Below are 18,667 nucleotides of genomic sequence, written 5' to 3' on the forward strand. Positions count from 1 at the left end.
CTTTTTCAATTTTTACCAGTTCTGATTTGTTAATATCTACTCAAATAACAGTGTTCTTACCTATATGTCTTATTTTTATCAGAAATTCTTCCTTGAATATAAATACAGTGGTCCAAACATGAAATATAATTGATAATTTTGTCCCCCCTTTTTTCTACATGTTGGAAAAGGAGAGTGATTTGGTAAAAAAATCATACTTTTATGTATAAACATGGATCAACAAGAGCAATTTATGTATCTCCAAGCTAGACAACTTGCTAAAATGGTTATTAAATGCATTTCAAGAGAGATTTTGGAATTCCTATATAAGTATACACCAATTTTCCTTGAAATAAATAATTCACCAAGAAACACAATAAAACTTGAACACTCACTAGATAATTTGACCAAAAACAATATTTATACTATAAAATAGTCATAATATACAAGTTTCATTGGTTTCAGTGTTAGATAATCCAAAAATTTAAATTTCAGGTAAAATCTTAACTGTGTGCATGCTAAATGACCAAAAAAGGCTAAACTACCTTATTGTAGCAATTTGAGGGCTGTAAATTGACACTAACATAATTGTTACATAAAAAAAATAATGTAACATGATTTCTGACAACAAATGTGACCAGTTTTCACTGTAAAGGGTATGATTTCTAAAAATAGAATTTCACATGCCTGTCAGTTATAACAGCACCAAACTTGTTTTATTGACTTCTGCTTGACTTAATTTCCTTCTATGATCTATTTCTAGCATAGAAAAACACATAAAGCTTTTGTCAAAACACTATATCACTGAATTCAAGCTCAAATTGGACTGGTAGTAACATATGCGTTAAATAAAGAAAACTACATATGGATACCAATAGTGACAGATATGACACTTTTTCAATTTTTACCAGTTCTGATTTGTTAATATCTACTCAAATAACAGTGTTCTTACCTATATGTCTTATTTTTATCAGAAATTCTTCCTTGAATATAAATACAGTGGTCCAAACATGAAATATAATTGATAATTTTGTCCCCCCTTTTTTCTACATGTTGGAAAAGGAGAGTGATTTGGTAAAAAAATCATACTTTTATGTATAAACATGGATCAACAAGAGCAATTTATGTATCTCCAAGCTAGACAACTTGCTAAAATGGTTATTAAATGCATTTCAAGAGAGATTTTGGAATTCCTATATAAGTATACACCAATTTTCCTTGAAATAAATAATTCACCAAGAAACACAATAAAACTTGAACACTCACTAGATAATTTGACCAAAAACAATATTTATACTATAAACTAGTCATAATATACAAGTTTCATTGGTTTCAGTGTTAGATAATCCAAAAATTTAAATTTCAGGTAAAATCTTAACTGTGTGCATGCTAAATGACCAAAAAAGGCTAAACTACCTTATTGTAGCAATTTGAGGGCTGTAATTTGACACTAACATAATTGCTACATAAAAAAAATAATGTAACATGATTTCTGACAACAAATGTGACCAGTTTTCACTGTAAAGGGTATGATTTCTAAAAATAGAATTTCACATGCCTGTCAGTAATAGGTATAAAACCACTAATTCACAGCCCCATTGCTTTCTATGTTAAATTCTGCAATTTCAAGCATAAATGGCTACTTTGTCTGAAGTTCAAATAAAGTGGCAGTTATTTCATGTCAAAACTGTACTTTATGCTGACTTGTGCTGAAAAAATCAACATACCTTTAATTGCATATTAGAGCGTACTGGTTCCCGGAAGTTTGATAGTACAAAAACAGGAACTTCTGATCTGAACAACAGGCCAAATGAGCCCTCCTATTAAAATTGCATATACTTCTTTATTATTCAAATAAAACTTTCAACAAGGGTTCTACAGTGATCCCAAGTCCCCAAGCTTTCATTTGATACTAAAACTACCCAAATATTCCCACTATTGACAAAGATACAGCTATGCGTAGGAACTATTTTGTTTAAAATATGTACTACTTTCTTGTATGTTCTTTCCGACCGGGCCTGAATTAGTGGTTCTATACCTAAAAGAACTTTCAGAAATGAGGCTAAAATGAACAAATACAATCCTAAGTGCTTTACTAACCACAAAATAAGCAATATATACATGTAAATTTATGTATGTGCACAAACCATGCTTTTTTGAATAATGCTAATACTTAATTTTTGCTATTTTAAATTGAACCATCATGTCATTTCTGATTATTTTTTTTTGTAATACAAACCTTTTATGGATGCAGACAGCATTTCAAAAGAAATATTGTTTCTGAACTTTTAAAGCTATGGTTACCAAAATTTTATAATAAATCTTCTAATAAACTTCTGATAGGGTAAGGATAAATAGAAATCTAAGTTTTCAATATAATAATGCTATAAAGCCATGGAAAACACCATGCAAAGTTTCAATATGATTACAATGTAGTTGATTACCTGGAGTTTTACTTGTGTCTTGGCTTGGCTTGGTATTTTTTGGAGGTCTATGTAAAGGAGATTTAGGAGTCAACATTTCTCCTTTACGCTGTCTCATAGTTATATTGGAAGTCTGAGGAGGTGTAAAAGGGTATGGTTCTTGGACCTCACGACCTTCATCAAAACGTCCAGGAGTATTATCTAACATATTTATTTCCCGTAAAGCTTTTTCTAAACAAAAACAAAATATACAACAACAATCACAATAAATATATACAGAAGCAGAAGTCTGCATCATGTGGCTTTTCTATGTTATCAATTTCTGAATCAAAACAACAATCACAATAATAAATGAAAGCAAAAATTTCTGAATTAAAAGTATTGAACTCTATTTTGCATTTCAAATAAGTTTTTTTTTTTACATTTACTATGATATCCTTCTTATAAATTTAAAGCACAGCAGAATCTTTTCTCTAGTGATGCAACACATATATAATAAAAGCTTCAAGCCACATAATGCAGATTGATATATGTATGCATAGGTGTCAAAGTCTCAAGATAGGTAAGGAAGCATCCCAATACTTTTATAAACCATTGAAACCTCCCTCTAAAGCCCAGAAAAGATTATGAGATCTTCCTTTAGAAAGTTTGAAAAGTTGACACCTATGTCTTTGTTTCAAGTCATATATTCTCTAAGAAATATTCAGGTGTTATGCAGTATAATTTGTATGTTTTAAGGCATCTATTACTCTATTACATACATCAATGACCAAAACGTTAAAATTTTGTTGACAAGATTTACTTATGTCCATCACCAGAAATCTTTAAAATATGCCGTTGCACAAAGATAAGATTTAAAAAAAAAATGATTATTTCAAGATTTTCTTGGGGATCCAGTTCACTTGAAGGAATAATTTTAAAGGCTAGTATTATTAAAGAAATGACTCAAACCTATGCACTATACCATTCAAAAATTAAAATACACATTTTACATTTTATTCAAATAAATTCACTGATCTTCTGGTACATGTTAATTGTGAAATGTGTTTGATTTGGTAAAATTTATTTTCTATACCAAAAACTACTGTAAACCAACTTATTTTCACACATACTTTATTTCATGAAAAGTTCTTTCTAACCAACTTTTGCGATCTTCTCTTTTTTGTGATATATTTATATAAAGGAAGCTACTAGTTTCACAATTTCGCGACGGTTTAAATTTGCAATATAAAAGAATATCAGTGAGTTTAAGAGATGAAAGAATATATATCTAAAAGATTCACGACACTAAGGAAGAGCTATGAGCACAGGTGTACTATTTCTATCACACATATATATAATAATAAACTGATAAATAGATAAGCCAAAATAATTATCACATCTATAACCATAACAGCATTACTAAAAATAGTCTTGTGTCTATGTAAATAACTAAATAGGTCTAGTCTAAATGACACAGCTAATTACATATATATAAATGTATTCATATAACATATATCAAAGAACTGAGAGACAATTTTATGATACATGTATGAACATGTTTCTATCCTATTACATGCAAGACAAATAACTCCTTCAATACCTAAAACATCCAGTCTATCTTTAGCCATCACCATATTTGTCACCATTTTTTCTTGCAATCTTCTTGCCCGATCCCAGGAAGAGCCTGGAATAAGGAAAATGCATATATATAATATTTATTTATTCTAATTTTTATTTATTATACTGTCTTTTACAGTTTAAATGGGACAAAAAAATATGGTTTCTCCCAATTTAAAGGTCTTATCCTCAACTTCAGCATCTATAAAAAAAATGTTGTGTACTGTTGTTTGTCTGTTGGTCTTTTTCTGTTTTAGCCATGACCTTGTCAGTTTATTTTCGACTTATGAGTTTGTATGTACTTTTGGTATCTTTCGCCTCTCTTTTACAAAAAAACTGTTTCTGTTAATGTCCGTCACAGATATGAAGTAAAATTTTGAAGTATTGGTCAACATATGTAGTATGACTGTTAGTTTGACAATGAAAGAACCTTAGTGAGCGCGCTCACATACCCCACGTCCCCACATTGTCATTGGAGAAATAAAATAAGTGTAAGAAAAAAAAATTGTATCAGAAAAAAAAATTGAATCATAATTTCCTGTCAATATGCACATCTACATAGTATGTCCTTATTATCTACACAGTTTCATGAAATTCTGTCGTGTGGTTTGAGAGGAGTTGCGATGACAAAAGGTTACAGTAGTATATTGGGCAAATAAGTTCAAAGGGGCGTAACTCCTGGAAAAAAAATTGAATCGTAATTTCCTGTCGATATGCACATCTACGTAGTATGTCCTTATTATCTGAAAAGGTTTCATGAAATTCTGTTGTGTGGTTTGAGAGGAGTTGCGATGACAAACTGTTGCAGTAGTACATTAAAGTAAATAAGTTCAAAGGGGCGTAACTCCTAGAAAAAGAATTGAATCGTAATTTCCTGTCAATATGCACAACTACATAGTATGTCCTTATTATCTAAAAAGGTTACGTGAAATTCTGTTGTGTGGTTTGAGAGGAGTTGCAATGACAAGAAACAGGACTGACGGATGGACAGACGGACAGATGGGTCAAAAACATTATACCCTCCGCAACTCGTTGCGTGGGGTATAATAACCCTTAATGAGAGTACTAATTTACTTTTCTTAAACATGAACCTAAATAAAATTCAAAGTTTACTAATAAAATATCATTTAACACAAGTAGGTTCATAGAAATGCATAATATAAAAATATAACTAAAGCTGACCAAGTGCATCATTTTATGTAAGTCACAGTCACTCATTTGTTACACATGCATTTTAAACATGTACTATACACTGTATCATAAACATGATAAAGGCAAATCAAATACTGAATTACCATGAGAATTTTAAACAAAACATTTTGACCCCATTATTATTTACCGAAGAAATGTTCTGTACTTGATATTATTATTAAGGGAAAGAAGAATTTCAAGTTTTTATACAGTAATCATGGTAATACCATAGATATATTAACATTGGTCCCCAAGAAATAATCAGATTTTCTTCAGGCTTTTTGGAAAGTATTCATTGCATCACAGCTATTACCCCCTTGGTATCATCATATCAACCTTTTTTCTTACATTTTTTTTCAATTACGTTTTAAGTTGAGCTTCCTGAAAATATCTCATATTGTGTGAATTTTTGTCACATGAAAAGTTAAGAATCAAACCCCAGAAAAAATTCACAACCAAGGTTTGTCAAAGTCAGAGAAGTATTAATCAAGAGTGTCCAAGATTTCATAGTTTTTCACTATTCCTGGTGTTCAATTTTTTTTCTAACTCATTCAAAGTTCAATTAATATAAAAAAAAATCAATAACAGCAGGAAAAGGGGCATACACCTTGTCGTACTCCAGGTTCATAGCAATGGCATGGCAGTTAGGAGGGTCTGGATGGGGTTTACAGACTAGAGAATACTGGGCAAAATGTGCAGGATAAATGGCCAAAATAATAGAGAAAATTCGTAAGGGTTCCGCGGAACCTAGTGTCTCGCCTACTTCTGCTGTTTATCACAGGCTCAACAAAAATGAGGAAAAAAATTAATAAAAATATTCCTCTCTATACTATCTTTTGATTGTAAGTAGCTTCTGTCCAAGTTTGGTAAAAATCCAGGATAGTTTATGAATCTAATAAATGTTTTAAATAAAAACTTAAACTGTTATGTAACTGGAAGAAAAACTAAGTCCATTTATAAGTAAAATACGGAAAAAATGGAAAAAAATTTGAACAAAATTTCCTTTTAGATACTAGCTTTTAATCATAAACAAGCTTCTTTCCAAGTTTGGTACAAATCCAGGATAGTTTAAGAAAGTTGTTAAAATTTTAAAAACTTTAACCACAGAGTGAATGTAATGTTAACTGGCAGAAAAACTAAGTCCATTTATAAGTAAAATACGGAAAAAATGGAATTTTTTTTTTACAAAATTTACTTCTGGATACTATCTTATGATCACAAACAAGCTTCTTTCCAAGTTTGGTACAAATCCAGGATAGTTTAAGAAAGTTATTAAAATTTCAAAAACTTTAACCACAGAGTGAATGTAATGTTTCCTGGCAGAAAAACTAAGTCCATTTATAAGTAAAATACGGAAAAAATGGAATTTTTTTTTTTACAAAATTTACTTCTGGATACTATCTTATGATCACAAACAAGCTTCTGTCCAAGTTTGGTACAAATCCAGGATAGTTTAAGAAAGTTATTAAAATTTCAAAAACTTTAACCACAGAGTGGATGTAATGTTTCCTGGCAGAAAACTAAGTCCATTTATAAGTAAAATATGGAAAAAATGGAATTTTTTTTTTTACAAAATTTACTTTTGAATATTATGTTATGATCATAAACAAGCTTCTGTCCAAGTTTGGTAGAAATCCAGGATAGTTTAAGAAAGTTATTAAAATTTCAAAAACTTTAACCACAGAGTGAATATTTGTGGACGCCGCCGACGACGACGACGACGACGACGACGCCGACGGAATGTAGGATCGCTATGTCTCGCTTTTTCGACAAAAGTCGAAGGCTCGACAAAAATAGGGCAAAAAAATAGAGAATAATCGGGTGCTAAAATATAAAGAATAGAGAATAATAGGCAAAAAATATAAAGATTACAGAAAAATGACCAAAAAAGTAAAGAATACAGAAATGAAGGACCCCCATCCAGACCCTCAGTTAGCAGCAGACAGAAGAATAACCTACCTTCGCCACTACTGACATCAACAGCAATCCCTTTCTCAAGTTCTATAATGCCTTTTTTGTACATATCAATTGCTATATCTTGTTTGCCTGTAAACATGGTAATGAAAATATGAATATTCTTCTGAATTAAACACTCATTATTAGCACATCTTTATTGAAATAATACTATGATGATGCTGTTACACCTTGTACAATAAGGGCTCTTACAAGAAAACTTTATTTTTGTCAACACTAAATTTGCATATTTGTACATGTTGTATTTCAAATAAATTATTTTTTGATTGGTTTCCCTGTTCCCATGAGAATTTCTTTCCAGATAATATATAAAAATATGTACATTGTATACATGTGTACATGTTATATCAAATGAGGGATAACCCCTCAAAAAAGTACTTCTTATGAGGAATTTCAAGCATTGGAAGAATTTATTTTGGAATTATGTTTACTTTGATTTAAGAGTTAAAACAGCACATCTTCACATAAATTGTTACTATTTTCCACAAGTATATATAAAAAAACAGTTGTGGAAGTATTATAGTTTGAGGGGTAACCTGGGTTTATCCCTCATCTGAATGCTTATTTTCATCTTGTGTTCTATCAGTGTAAAAGTTGATCATTCATTGCATATATATGTATACCTGCTAACTTTTCAAAATATAAGTTTGATTTAAAGTAAAAAACAAAATGCATCACTTTAAAATAGATTATACTTTACTCCAAATTTATGGGCCCCAAAAGGCAACATGAAATTATAGGTTATATAATATATTAACAATAAACAATTAAACAAATACAGAGGGAAAGAATTACTTGATTGATTGAATATAAATAAGACAAAAAAATTTAAAAACAAACTTCATACATATATATTATCCAATACTAATTAAGTTTGATTTGTATTGTACATGTTGTAAAAGTGAATAGCATTTACACTAACTTAATATACGTATATATATACACATGCATATTTCAGGTAAGAATTTGGCTAAAAATTTAATGCAAATATTTAAAAATTTACTTACATAATATAAATTATCTTTGTCTTCATTATTTAATATATAGAAGACATTTTCATCTTTATCTTACTAAAATTTTTCAATTTATTAGATATGACAGAAAAAACTTATTCCCATTCACTGTGGTAATTGTCACATTTAATTTAGAAATGTAAGGCGTTGTGACTTTGTCAACTTCATTTTTTTCACATTTAACTTTAGAACACATTCTATTTTCTATTGATATATTTTCATATGTTCCAGTTTCTAATACAAATGTGTGTGATGATACAATGTATTCTTGACCTTTTTGAAAAAAAATTTAATTACATTAAGAGAACTATCTTAGCCATAATTAGGTATCGGGTCCGTTCGCGCCCAATACACGTTCGCACCCTACACGTTCGCACCCCACACGTTCGCCTCCTAGGTCCGTTCGCACCCTTTTTTTAATTCAAAAACCTGATAAATTTTTAGATGTTTTGTAAAATATTTTTATTTTCATAAATAAAAATTCGGGAATTTTTAAATGAAATATTGTTTTAAATTGATTTGATGATTTATTATTAAATGTTAATTATGTATGATTACTGCTAATTGGTATTTATACACAGCCTAATATGATGTTATTGTTGAGTGTTTAAAAATCATGATTGTTGTCATGGTTGTTTTAACTTGCTTTAAATGTAAATACTGCATGTATTTAGCTTGGTATGAGTAAAACTTTGAAGATTTTAAATAAAAAACATGAAAGATAATTGTTTTTAACAGCTTGGCTCCTTTGATCTCATGTGTGTCAGAATCTCACTTTATTCATAAACAATGAAAAAAAATATTTATAGCAATACACTATCCAAAACATGATTACGAATTATTCAACACATAAAAAAAAACGTTGTCAGAATCCCATTTCCTTTTGAAACAATAAAAAATAAATATTTATAGCAATACACTAACCAAAACATGATTAAGATTTTATCAACACCTAAAAAAACGTTGTCAGAATCTCACTTTAGAAACAATGAAAAAATCATTTATATATATATATAGATATAGAGATATAGATATATAGAGAGCAATACACTTACCTAAACATGATTAAAAATTATTCAACACAAAAATAAAATACTGGTCGTCAGAATCTCACTTTATTTAAGAACAATGAAAAAAAAATGTTTATAGCAATACATTTACCATGACACAAAAAAAAACCTTGTCAGAATCTCACTTTATTTAGAAACAATGAAAAAATATATATTTATAGCAATACACTTACCAAAACTCGTTTACAAATTATTAAACACAAAACCAATAAGAATTGGGCGCGAACGTGTAGGGTGCGAACGGACTTTGGGTGCGAACGTGTAGGGTGCGAAAGTGAAAGGGGGGCGAACGTGCATGGGGGCGAACGTGATTGGGCGCGAACGGACCCGGATTCCCATAATTATAAGAAGTGTTTTTTAATATATCATACATGTACTTAAAAGTTTATTTTTAAGTTAGTGCACAGTATATGTGCTTAAAAGCAATTTTAACACCTTGGATTAATAGCTACATGGTGGATGCACGGTGTAATATTGTCCATTGGATCTGGGAACAGTATATATATATATATATATGTTCCTGATTGGATGTGTAACCATACCATATCAATATTCAAGTCAAGGTAACTCCCCATAAATAGAAAAAATTGTAGGTCTGGGCCATATAAAAGAACAAATTCCATTTTATATCCATAAATGAAAATATGAAGAAATTTGAGGCAATGTAGCAAACAATTCATATTCTCAACACTGAAAACAAACAGACATGGCTCGTACCATCATGTTCCTCATCAATTTTCAAAGCTTTTGAAATATATTCAAAAGCTTTCCTGTGGTGATGTTTCTGTGAAACTAATGCTGGTTCACCAGGACCTGGATCCCGAGCAGCCATTTTTGGACTTCGATGAAGTTCAGTATTTGCACCAGATTCAGCATCAGAAATTAAAGCTGAATTTTGTCTCCATCTATTTCTGGAAGGAATTGCAGATCTAGACCTGCAAATAATAATGCCTAACACTACCCACAGTTGCACTGCTAAATATCGTAAAAGGCTAAATAAAAATAAAAGTGGAGCAGCAAACAAATCTAAATTTCTACGATGAAATGAATCATAATTTCTTCCTTGGTTACGATTTGGTCGACCTCCCTTGTCACCCTTTTTACGCCCTCCAGATCGTCCCCTGTCTTTTCGATGCATCCCTGTTCTCCATCATATAAACAAAATTATGTGTATTTCTTGGATAATACATGAATTATGAATTATCGATCTTTTCTTTCGATTTGTGCTTTTCCCTCAAAAAATAAATAAAGCATATAGTAAAGGTAAAACTGGATGTCGGATATAACCATGTTATATTTCCGTATGAGTGTCCCAGGCCAGTAAAATTTTCCTGCAAAGAGGACTTTAAAGAAATCCTGTTGATTTTTGGGCTTGTAAGTCAAAAACTTTTCAAATTGGACTATCATCTAGACTCAAGTGAACAACAAGCACTGTGTGACGTCACAAAACAGTTTTAAAACAGGTTATTATTATAGCAGAAATGACTGAACACAATATTCGAACTAGTTCATGGAAGATTTGACTGAATATATAAAATTGCAGACAAAAAGGAAGAAAGCATGGGTTTATCTACAATTATTCTGGAGTGTGAAGTCTTGGATAAAGCTATATCCTCCTTAAGATCAGTTTGTCACTCTGCTGAGTTGACAGATGTGATTTCTCTTCTCAGTATACTAGACTACTACGGGTTTTAATCATTTCAATGATATAGGCCTAAGTCAATGTATAGGATAAATATGAAACTGAATAATTTGGCGTGGATATAACTTAAAAATTATTTGCCCAAGCTGAGACTACTATAACACAATGAGTTACCAATTTCTGTGTTATAGTAGTCTCAGGCCCAAGATAGGATGAACCAGAGACATATATACACAAGTGTATATATGTCTCTGGATGAACATTGATATTCCGTCTAACAAAATGCATGATGAAAATGAATATTCTGACAACAATATACAGAACAATGCAGGTAATGATCATGTACAAGAGTGAAAATAGATGTTTGTGCTACAGTCTTGCAAAATAAAAAAAAATTCCATGCCGTAAAATAAAACCCAAACTCTTGCCCCTCTCCGAAAATCCAATCAGACGGTAGTCCTATAGGGAAAACGGTACTATTTATTCTGCCATAGGCGACAATACTAACATTTTCTAAATTTACCACTTTTTATAATAAAAACCTGGATAAAACAGTTATGTGTGGTGTTAGTACTTTATTATTCAATTTAAAAATTGAAGCCAAATAGTATCATCGGACCAATTTCCAACGGAGCTTGTTTATGTTATCCATGCCCACCCGGCGTCATTTTACACCAAATTTATGAAATTTTGGAAGCCTTTTCGAATAATTCTCTAGAAAATATTTCAATAGGTTTTAAAATTTATATTGTAAATATACACACTGCAGTTATTCATAGATAAATAAAAAAATATATTGTACACTTACATCCAATCACAGCGCTCCTAATTTGACTTCCTTCACCTGCCTTGGGTACACAAAAGGCCAACCTAATGCTGGGAAAATGTAATAGTACCGTTTTCCCTATACATCTAATTCTATAACATAAAATATGGTTTCATTCACTGACGTAGCAGCCTGTGGGCAAAAAAGGGGGAGGCAAATGCCCCCTACTTTTTTGCAAAAAAAAATGTATATACAAAAAATAAAAACTTCAAGACTGTGAGTTGATAATTTTTTTTTGCTTGTCACTATATGGAGTTCCCCAGCTCCCATCCTCCCCGACTATTCAATCTACCACTAGTTGTCATGCCGTGACCGGAATATTATCTGTCGAGCCGGATTTGAGGGTCTTTATACTAAAATTGGTTTTACATTTAGAAACTTTTTGCGACTGGTTTCCTAACTTACTTTCCCTCAGCTCTTTCAGTGATAGACAGCACTATATATAATATGAAATGAAAATATATTTGTTGATGACTTTGTGCATTGAATCTCGAGAATGGAACCACCGACATGGTATGTCACAGCTTCAGTAACTTTAGTGGGAATGTATATTACTGCTGTTCTGTTTAGATCGCTTCGTACGAGGAGATGTAACTCGACTGTGTTACTGCATGGCAAAACATGTATCGTGACTGGTGCAAATACCGGCATAGGACTTCAGACCGCATTAGAGTTAGCTAAACGCCACGCACGTGTAATAATGGCATGTCGAGATCAAAATAAAGCAAGAAAAGCTATTGAATACGTAAAATCAAGAACAGAAAATGGAAGTTTGGTATTCAGACCTTTGGATCTTGCATCTCATGCTTCGGTAAAAGAATTTTGTAGTGGCATTTTAGAAGAAGCGCATTCTTTAAATGTCTTGATAAATAATGCTGGTGTAATGGGACATCCTTACCAGGTTTCCGAGGATGGGATAGAAATGCACATGGCAGTAAATCACTTTTCAGTATTTTTATTGACAAATCTGTTGCTTCCAAAGTTGAAGGAGAATTCTCCAAGTAGAATAGTTTTTGTATCATCAGCTTTACATAAAAGAGGAGAAATTGACTTTGAAAACTTGAAAGGGAAGCAGACAAAAGGGTATGCCAATAGCAAATTAGCAAATGTATATTTTGCTAGGGAGTTACATGATCGTTTGTCAGGCTCCAAAGTAGATGTGTTCACAGTTCACCCTGGTATGGTAGATACTGAACTAGCTAGGCATTCAGTGTCAAAATGGCTTTGGAAGCTACTTTATCCTTTAAAATTGCTCTTAATCAAAACAGCCAGTCAGGGGTGCCAAACAGTTGTACACTGTGCAATTTCTGAGGAATTGGAAGGGAAATCAGGTGGCTATTTTGGCAGCTGTGTACAGGAACCATGGCCTGATGTTTCATCATGCAAAGAAACTCAACTTAAAATATGGAAAAATAGCAAAGAAATAACTGGACTTTAAAATTGAACAAGAACTTGTTATAATTTCAAATAAAAGTCTTGTTCTCAATATAGTGCATGAATGAAATATTTGCTGCTGGACATCAAACAAGCAACAAATAGAACAAGCAATCAATAAGAAGTTTTATTTTTTTGTGTGAAAACTGGTCACTTTGATCTACCTAAATAAGAATACTTTACATACAATGACATATTTTAATAGATTGATTATTTAATGTGTTTAAAGTCTTTATAATTGCATCTGACAGTTTGTATGTTAATTTTGTTATGATTTCTATGTTTACGCTGAACTGAAAAACTGTATCTGACATTGAAATTTTCACAATATTTGTACAAAAATTATAATGAAAACATTTTGGACATTTGAAACAACAAAATGGTTAAAGTTATCTTGATTTTGGCACAACTGTCAAAATAATTAAGAAAAAGTTGATGCATACCACAATATCACAGATAAAAAACCTAAGTCATTTGGTGTACTTTTGCCAACATGGCCAATGGCAATGTATTGAATAATGTATTGTTTTTAATCTGATTTTCTATCATTATTTTACTAAGTTATTAAATGTTTTGAAATACAGTTCATGTATCTTAGTAGTGGAATCCACAATATGGATCTTGCCTATACACAAAACAAAAACGTGGTCCTGAATATCTTATTTGTATGCCTTCTTTGATAGGAATCAGAAGGCCTTTGATAAATGAATCTTCAGGGAATTAAATTGGAGTGAATTAAGGGGACAATTTAAGTCCAAACTTATTCAGAATATTTATAAATGATTGCCAAATTCTATAGAAATGTTTCCTGTTTTTTATTGAAAAGGCAATTCACTGCTTGATATATATGCTGAAATCATTTGATTGTCAACACTAGTATTAAGGCTATTTAAAATAGATATGCTTATGAAATACCTGTACATTTTGTACCATGATAAATAACATTCAATATACAGCATGTACAGAGAAAAAACAAATATTTTGTTTATTAGTGGAAAGACAATTCACTGCTTGATAAACATATATATATAATTATGTAGAAATAGTTTTATTGTCAACTCCTGTATTAAGGCTAGTTAACAATAGATGTGCTTATTAGATACATGTAAATTTTGTACCATGATGACTAGCATTCAATATACAGAAAAAAACAAATGTTTTGATGAAACAGGAAAATTATTACTTATTAAATTAATTCTATTGTTCATAAACAGTTTTTGTCAGGAGACACATGGTGTTCAAGTGAAGGTTAATTAATTGGTACTTCAATTTGTCTGGTATATTTAAATATGATCAAAATAAATTGCAGAATAAGCCAAGATGATGAAAGCTTACTACAAAAGATTTCTTTTGTCTGAATTAAGAAATAATATTTTAAAAGTGCATCTTTGACTACAATATCAAACCAATATTCCTTAAATCTGTGCAGTAGACTAGTCAACACATAACAATTTACAGATGGTAACTGGATAGTTGGCACTGCATACAGATCCTCCCTGAACGGCACAATAAATGAGGGAAAAAAATGCATAAATTGTTTGGTTTTCTTGTATTTCAATGGTTCAAAATAGTGTACTTTGAGGGACAAAATAAAACAAACATGTAATAAAATAATTATTATTGCTAATTTTTCATCCGTAGAAATATGTTGCAAAAAATGGGATATTGAAGTTATCATTAAAAAAAACATGACCAAGCAAGGACTATATTATACAGGGTGTCTACAAAGTCTGGAATCAAAATTTTACCAATTCTTTCCCCAAGAGCCCCAATATACAGAAGAAAAAAACTTTTGGTAACATTTACATTTGGAAGAAATTACGTTTTTTCTAAAAATTACTTTTTTCAGGTGGCCTTAAAATTATTTCAATCATTCAAGGGAAACTAAAGTAACCTCTAGAAATAATTTTAATATATCTATATATTTTATATAGTATCAGTGACCATGGAATTTAGGCCTATTGACCCTAAGGTCAGTATGCTTAATTAGTTTCCTTTCGTGTGTCTTCATTCCAATCAAGAAAGGGAATCTAACCATTTTCTTCAGGCACACAGACAGAAAGAATGTTTACTATATTCTATATACAGCATCTGTTAAATCATTGATATATATAATAAAAAGATGACGCACTAGTACTCTGCCTTGGTGTAATCCACTTGTAACATTTTGTCATTCAGATTTCCCCCATTTAGCGACAACTTATTCAAGTTATTGTATACGTTCAGTTAAGAAGTCGTTTAATCATCCCAACATGGGTCCATGGATACCGGCATCTTCGCTAGCCAAGAGTTACGATCCAGTATCTTAAGAGGGGAGTGGATCGTATTCATTGGTTAGCGAAGATGGGATACCGGATGTATACAGGGTTTTTGATAATCTTTTATGAGACATTTTATCGAAAGCTCTTGCAAATCGAAGTATATACACCACTGCAAATAGAAACGATCAACTAGACAAATCAAATTACAGACCAGTCAGTCTTGCATATTTTTTCCAAATCCTTTAAAAAGTTTTTTAGCTACAACTTGCTGATTATTCTGATTTAATCCATATCTTTGAGTTATCTGTCGTACCCATGGATGTCAAACCACACTACTTAGACTGCTTGAAGATTAACTGATAAAAACCTTTATATTGCTGCTGTTCAAGTTGATGGACCATTTAAAGGCTTTTGACTGCTACCACATGAAATTTTGCCTGATTAATTGTCGGCATATGTGTTTCGGCGCAGTCTGTTTCTCTTCTAAAATCGTACTTGTCAGATAGAAAGCAACAGATTCAATTAAGTGATCTTAAATTTCGTTCTTAGTAGCTGGGCTGATATCAAAAAGACCTTTGCCAACATTTTTATATAAATGAAAAATTTTATTTATCAAAAAGGGATCACTGTACAATTAATTATATGCAAATGATAATACCTAGCTTTCATTTTATAGTCCTGATTATAATACTTTAATTTCAACATTGGAATAATATGGGTCACTTCAACTAATAGATTGGGTCAGGGTGAATAAGATGCAAGCAAACCCTGATAAGTTTCAAGTTTTGGCTGTTGGTAAAACACTTATAGTAAAAATCCTTGTATTCATATTCAAAACACTTTTATGTGAAACTATAGTTAAATTACTTGGTATATAGATTATCAACTAAATTTTGACGTACATATAAGTAAGATTTACAGGAAGGCATCCAAGCAACTAAATATCCTCATACGTTTAGGAACCTTTTTGAACAAACTGGCTAAATTAAGCATTTTTCGTTCATTTATCTTGAGTAATTTCAACTTTTGCCCTTTGGCGTGGCATTTGTGCACAGAGAATAATTAAAAAAAAAAGAAGGAAAAAGTGCAAGTAAAAGCACTCCGTTTTGTATATGCGAGAATTTCTCTTGTATGAAAATTTACTAGAAAAAGTGGAGATGCCTTCTCTGCAGGTCAGAAAAATGATAACAATGGCGATTGAAACTTTTAAAATTGTTAATAACTTATCACCTGTATGTTTACACGACTTATTAAAGGTAAAACTATCGAAATATTCTTTCAGATATAGCAATATATTGGATACTCCACAATAAAAAAACTGCTACTTACAGTAAGAAAAGTTTCAAATATGCTGCTGTTACATTGTGGAACAGTATTTCATAGTTGAGTCTTTTACAGTCCTGGAATGGCTCGGAATGTCGCTGTTTTGTATGTAGACAAGCTTTCATTTTATTTCACTGTGCTCGTTTTACATTACTTTGCTTTTTAGCTCACTTGGCCCATTTGCTTTTCTCATCACTTCGCGTCCATCGTCCGTCGTCGTTTGTTAACTTTTACAAACATCTACTCTGAAACTGCTGGGCCCAATTTAACCAAACTTGGCCACAATCATCATTGGGGTATCTAGTTTTAAAAATGTGTCATATGACCCCCCTCCTTGCAAACCAAGATGGCCGACATACTAGTAGCTAAAATGGAAAATAGGGGTAAAATGCAAGTTTTGTCTATTTTTTTGAAAACTGTTATACTTAGAAAATAGAGAAAATCTGACAGGAGTAGAAACGTTCAGAATTAATGGTGAGCTCTACCAATTGTCCATATAGGTCAAAACTGTCAGACGACTTCTTACTGCAGTTGTTGCCCTTAAATGACAAATATATTACCATTTTTTTTTTTTTCATTTTTGCCTTTTATCTTGAAAACTATAATAGATAAAGAGAAACTTTAAATTGCAAAAATGATCAGCAAGACCAATTCAACAAACAAGTCCTCATGGTCAAAATCGTCAGTCGACTCCTAAGATCTACAAATAAGACAATCCAGAGGAAATTGACGGTCCAACAACTCCTTATTGGAGTTATTGCCCTTTATTGACGATTTTACCATTTTTTTGCGTTTTTCCTTAATGATAAAAATTTTAATAGATGAATAGACACTTTAAATATCAAAAATGATCAGCAAGGCATTATCAACTAACAAGTCAAATTTTGCCGATATAGTTAGTAGCCGCTATTTATAGGATTGATTGCCCTTAAATGAGGATTTATTTTACCCTCCTTTAGATTTTGAGCAAAACCTAAAGAAGATAGAGAGAAACTAAACAGACTAAAAGATCTGCAATACAAGATCAACAAAACAGATTTTTGTCATAATGTTGGAGAGTGTCCTTTGTTGAAAATGCACAGAGACCAAGGTGAGCGACACATGCTCTTTAGAGCCTCTAGTTTATAGTTATGCTAGCATTTATAGTTTGCTCTGCAATGCTTGTGTTTTGTCTACTTTTGTGTGCGCTTCCCTATTTTTAGTTTGCTTGCATGATTGTGCTTTTTATATTGTGTATGTTTGTATGTATTCGGTTAAAAGTTCTATAGAGCTTATGTTTCGTAGTTTGTAACTATACTGAATCTAAATAAAGCTTTCTTATTGTATCCCAGGATATACCATTTTCCATAAATAGTGACCAGTCTTCCATGTCATTGAGCAACTGTAAAATGAGGGTATGAATGCCCTTTACCGTCAGGCGTCAAACGGTCATTTTCGGCTACCGTTAGCGTCAAATTGGTTAAAATTTTACCGTGATTCGTCAACATATCCTTATCGTGATTCGTCAGAGGTCTCAAATAATTATCGTTACCGTTATTTTTGGAAAAAAATTAACGTGATTCGTCAAAATCTGTCGATTTTTACATCGCGATGACCTTGAGGTCATTCCGATGTATTGCTATCGCCTAGATTTCCATTATGTAAATTATTTTTGGGTTTGTAACCGATCTATAAACATGATAAATATGCGCACATAAACGAGTGCAAAATAACATTCCTTGTCATTTGATATAAATACATCTCTTCAATGAATACTGATAAAAATATTTTTGTTTACAACATAAATTAATAATGTGAAAATGTTTTGTAGTTAGATATATATATATATAAGTAAAAAATCATTGATAATATCAATGCACACGTACCGAAAAATTGTGTTAAAGCATGCGGAAGAATATCTCAAAGAACGTTTTGCGACAGGACCGGTAACTC

General features: G+C 31.4%; 2 protein-coding genes across 3 annotated transcripts in view; one reads left to right on the forward strand and one right to left on the reverse strand.

Moving 5' to 3' along the window:
- LOC127698648 (spastin-like) overlaps nucleotides 1–10,494 on the reverse strand; it is a 33,643-nt gene extending 23,149 nt beyond the window's left edge. The window contains exons 1-4 of one of the 2 annotated variants that reach the window (XM_052202222.1): nucleotides 9,967–10,494; nucleotides 7,152–7,238; nucleotides 3,985–4,068; nucleotides 2,424–2,633 (exon numbers count right to left, since the gene is read on the reverse strand). In XM_052202222.1, the coding sequence (XP_052058182.1) occupies nucleotides 2,424–2,633; nucleotides 3,985–4,068; nucleotides 7,152–7,238; nucleotides 9,967–10,387 (802 nt within the window). In that variant the 5' untranslated portion in view covers nucleotides 10,388–10,494. The remainder of the gene's footprint in view (nucleotides 1–2,423; nucleotides 2,634–3,984; nucleotides 4,069–7,151; nucleotides 7,239–9,966) is intronic. The other variant, XM_052202223.1, reaches the window with a different exon arrangement.
- A 1,640-nt stretch (nucleotides 10,495–12,134) lies between these two features.
- On the forward strand, nucleotides 12,135–13,734 carry LOC127698690 (retinol dehydrogenase 11-like). Its single transcript, XM_052202316.1, has one exon. The coding sequence runs from the start codon at nucleotides 12,214–12,216 to the stop codon at nucleotides 13,153–13,155; it is 942 nt and encodes a 313-aa protein (XP_052058276.1). The 5' UTR covers nucleotides 12,135–12,213; the 3' UTR covers nucleotides 13,156–13,734.
- The last annotated feature ends 4,933 nt before the right edge of the window (nucleotides 13,735–18,667 follow it).

The sequence above is a fragment of the Mytilus californianus genome, unplaced genomic scaffold (assembly GCF_021869535.1).
Source record: "Mytilus californianus isolate M0D057914Y unplaced genomic scaffold, xbMytCali1.0.p SCAF_4, whole genome shotgun sequence".
Classification (NCBI taxonomy): Eukaryota; Metazoa; Mollusca; class Bivalvia; order Mytilida; family Mytilidae; genus Mytilus; species Mytilus californianus.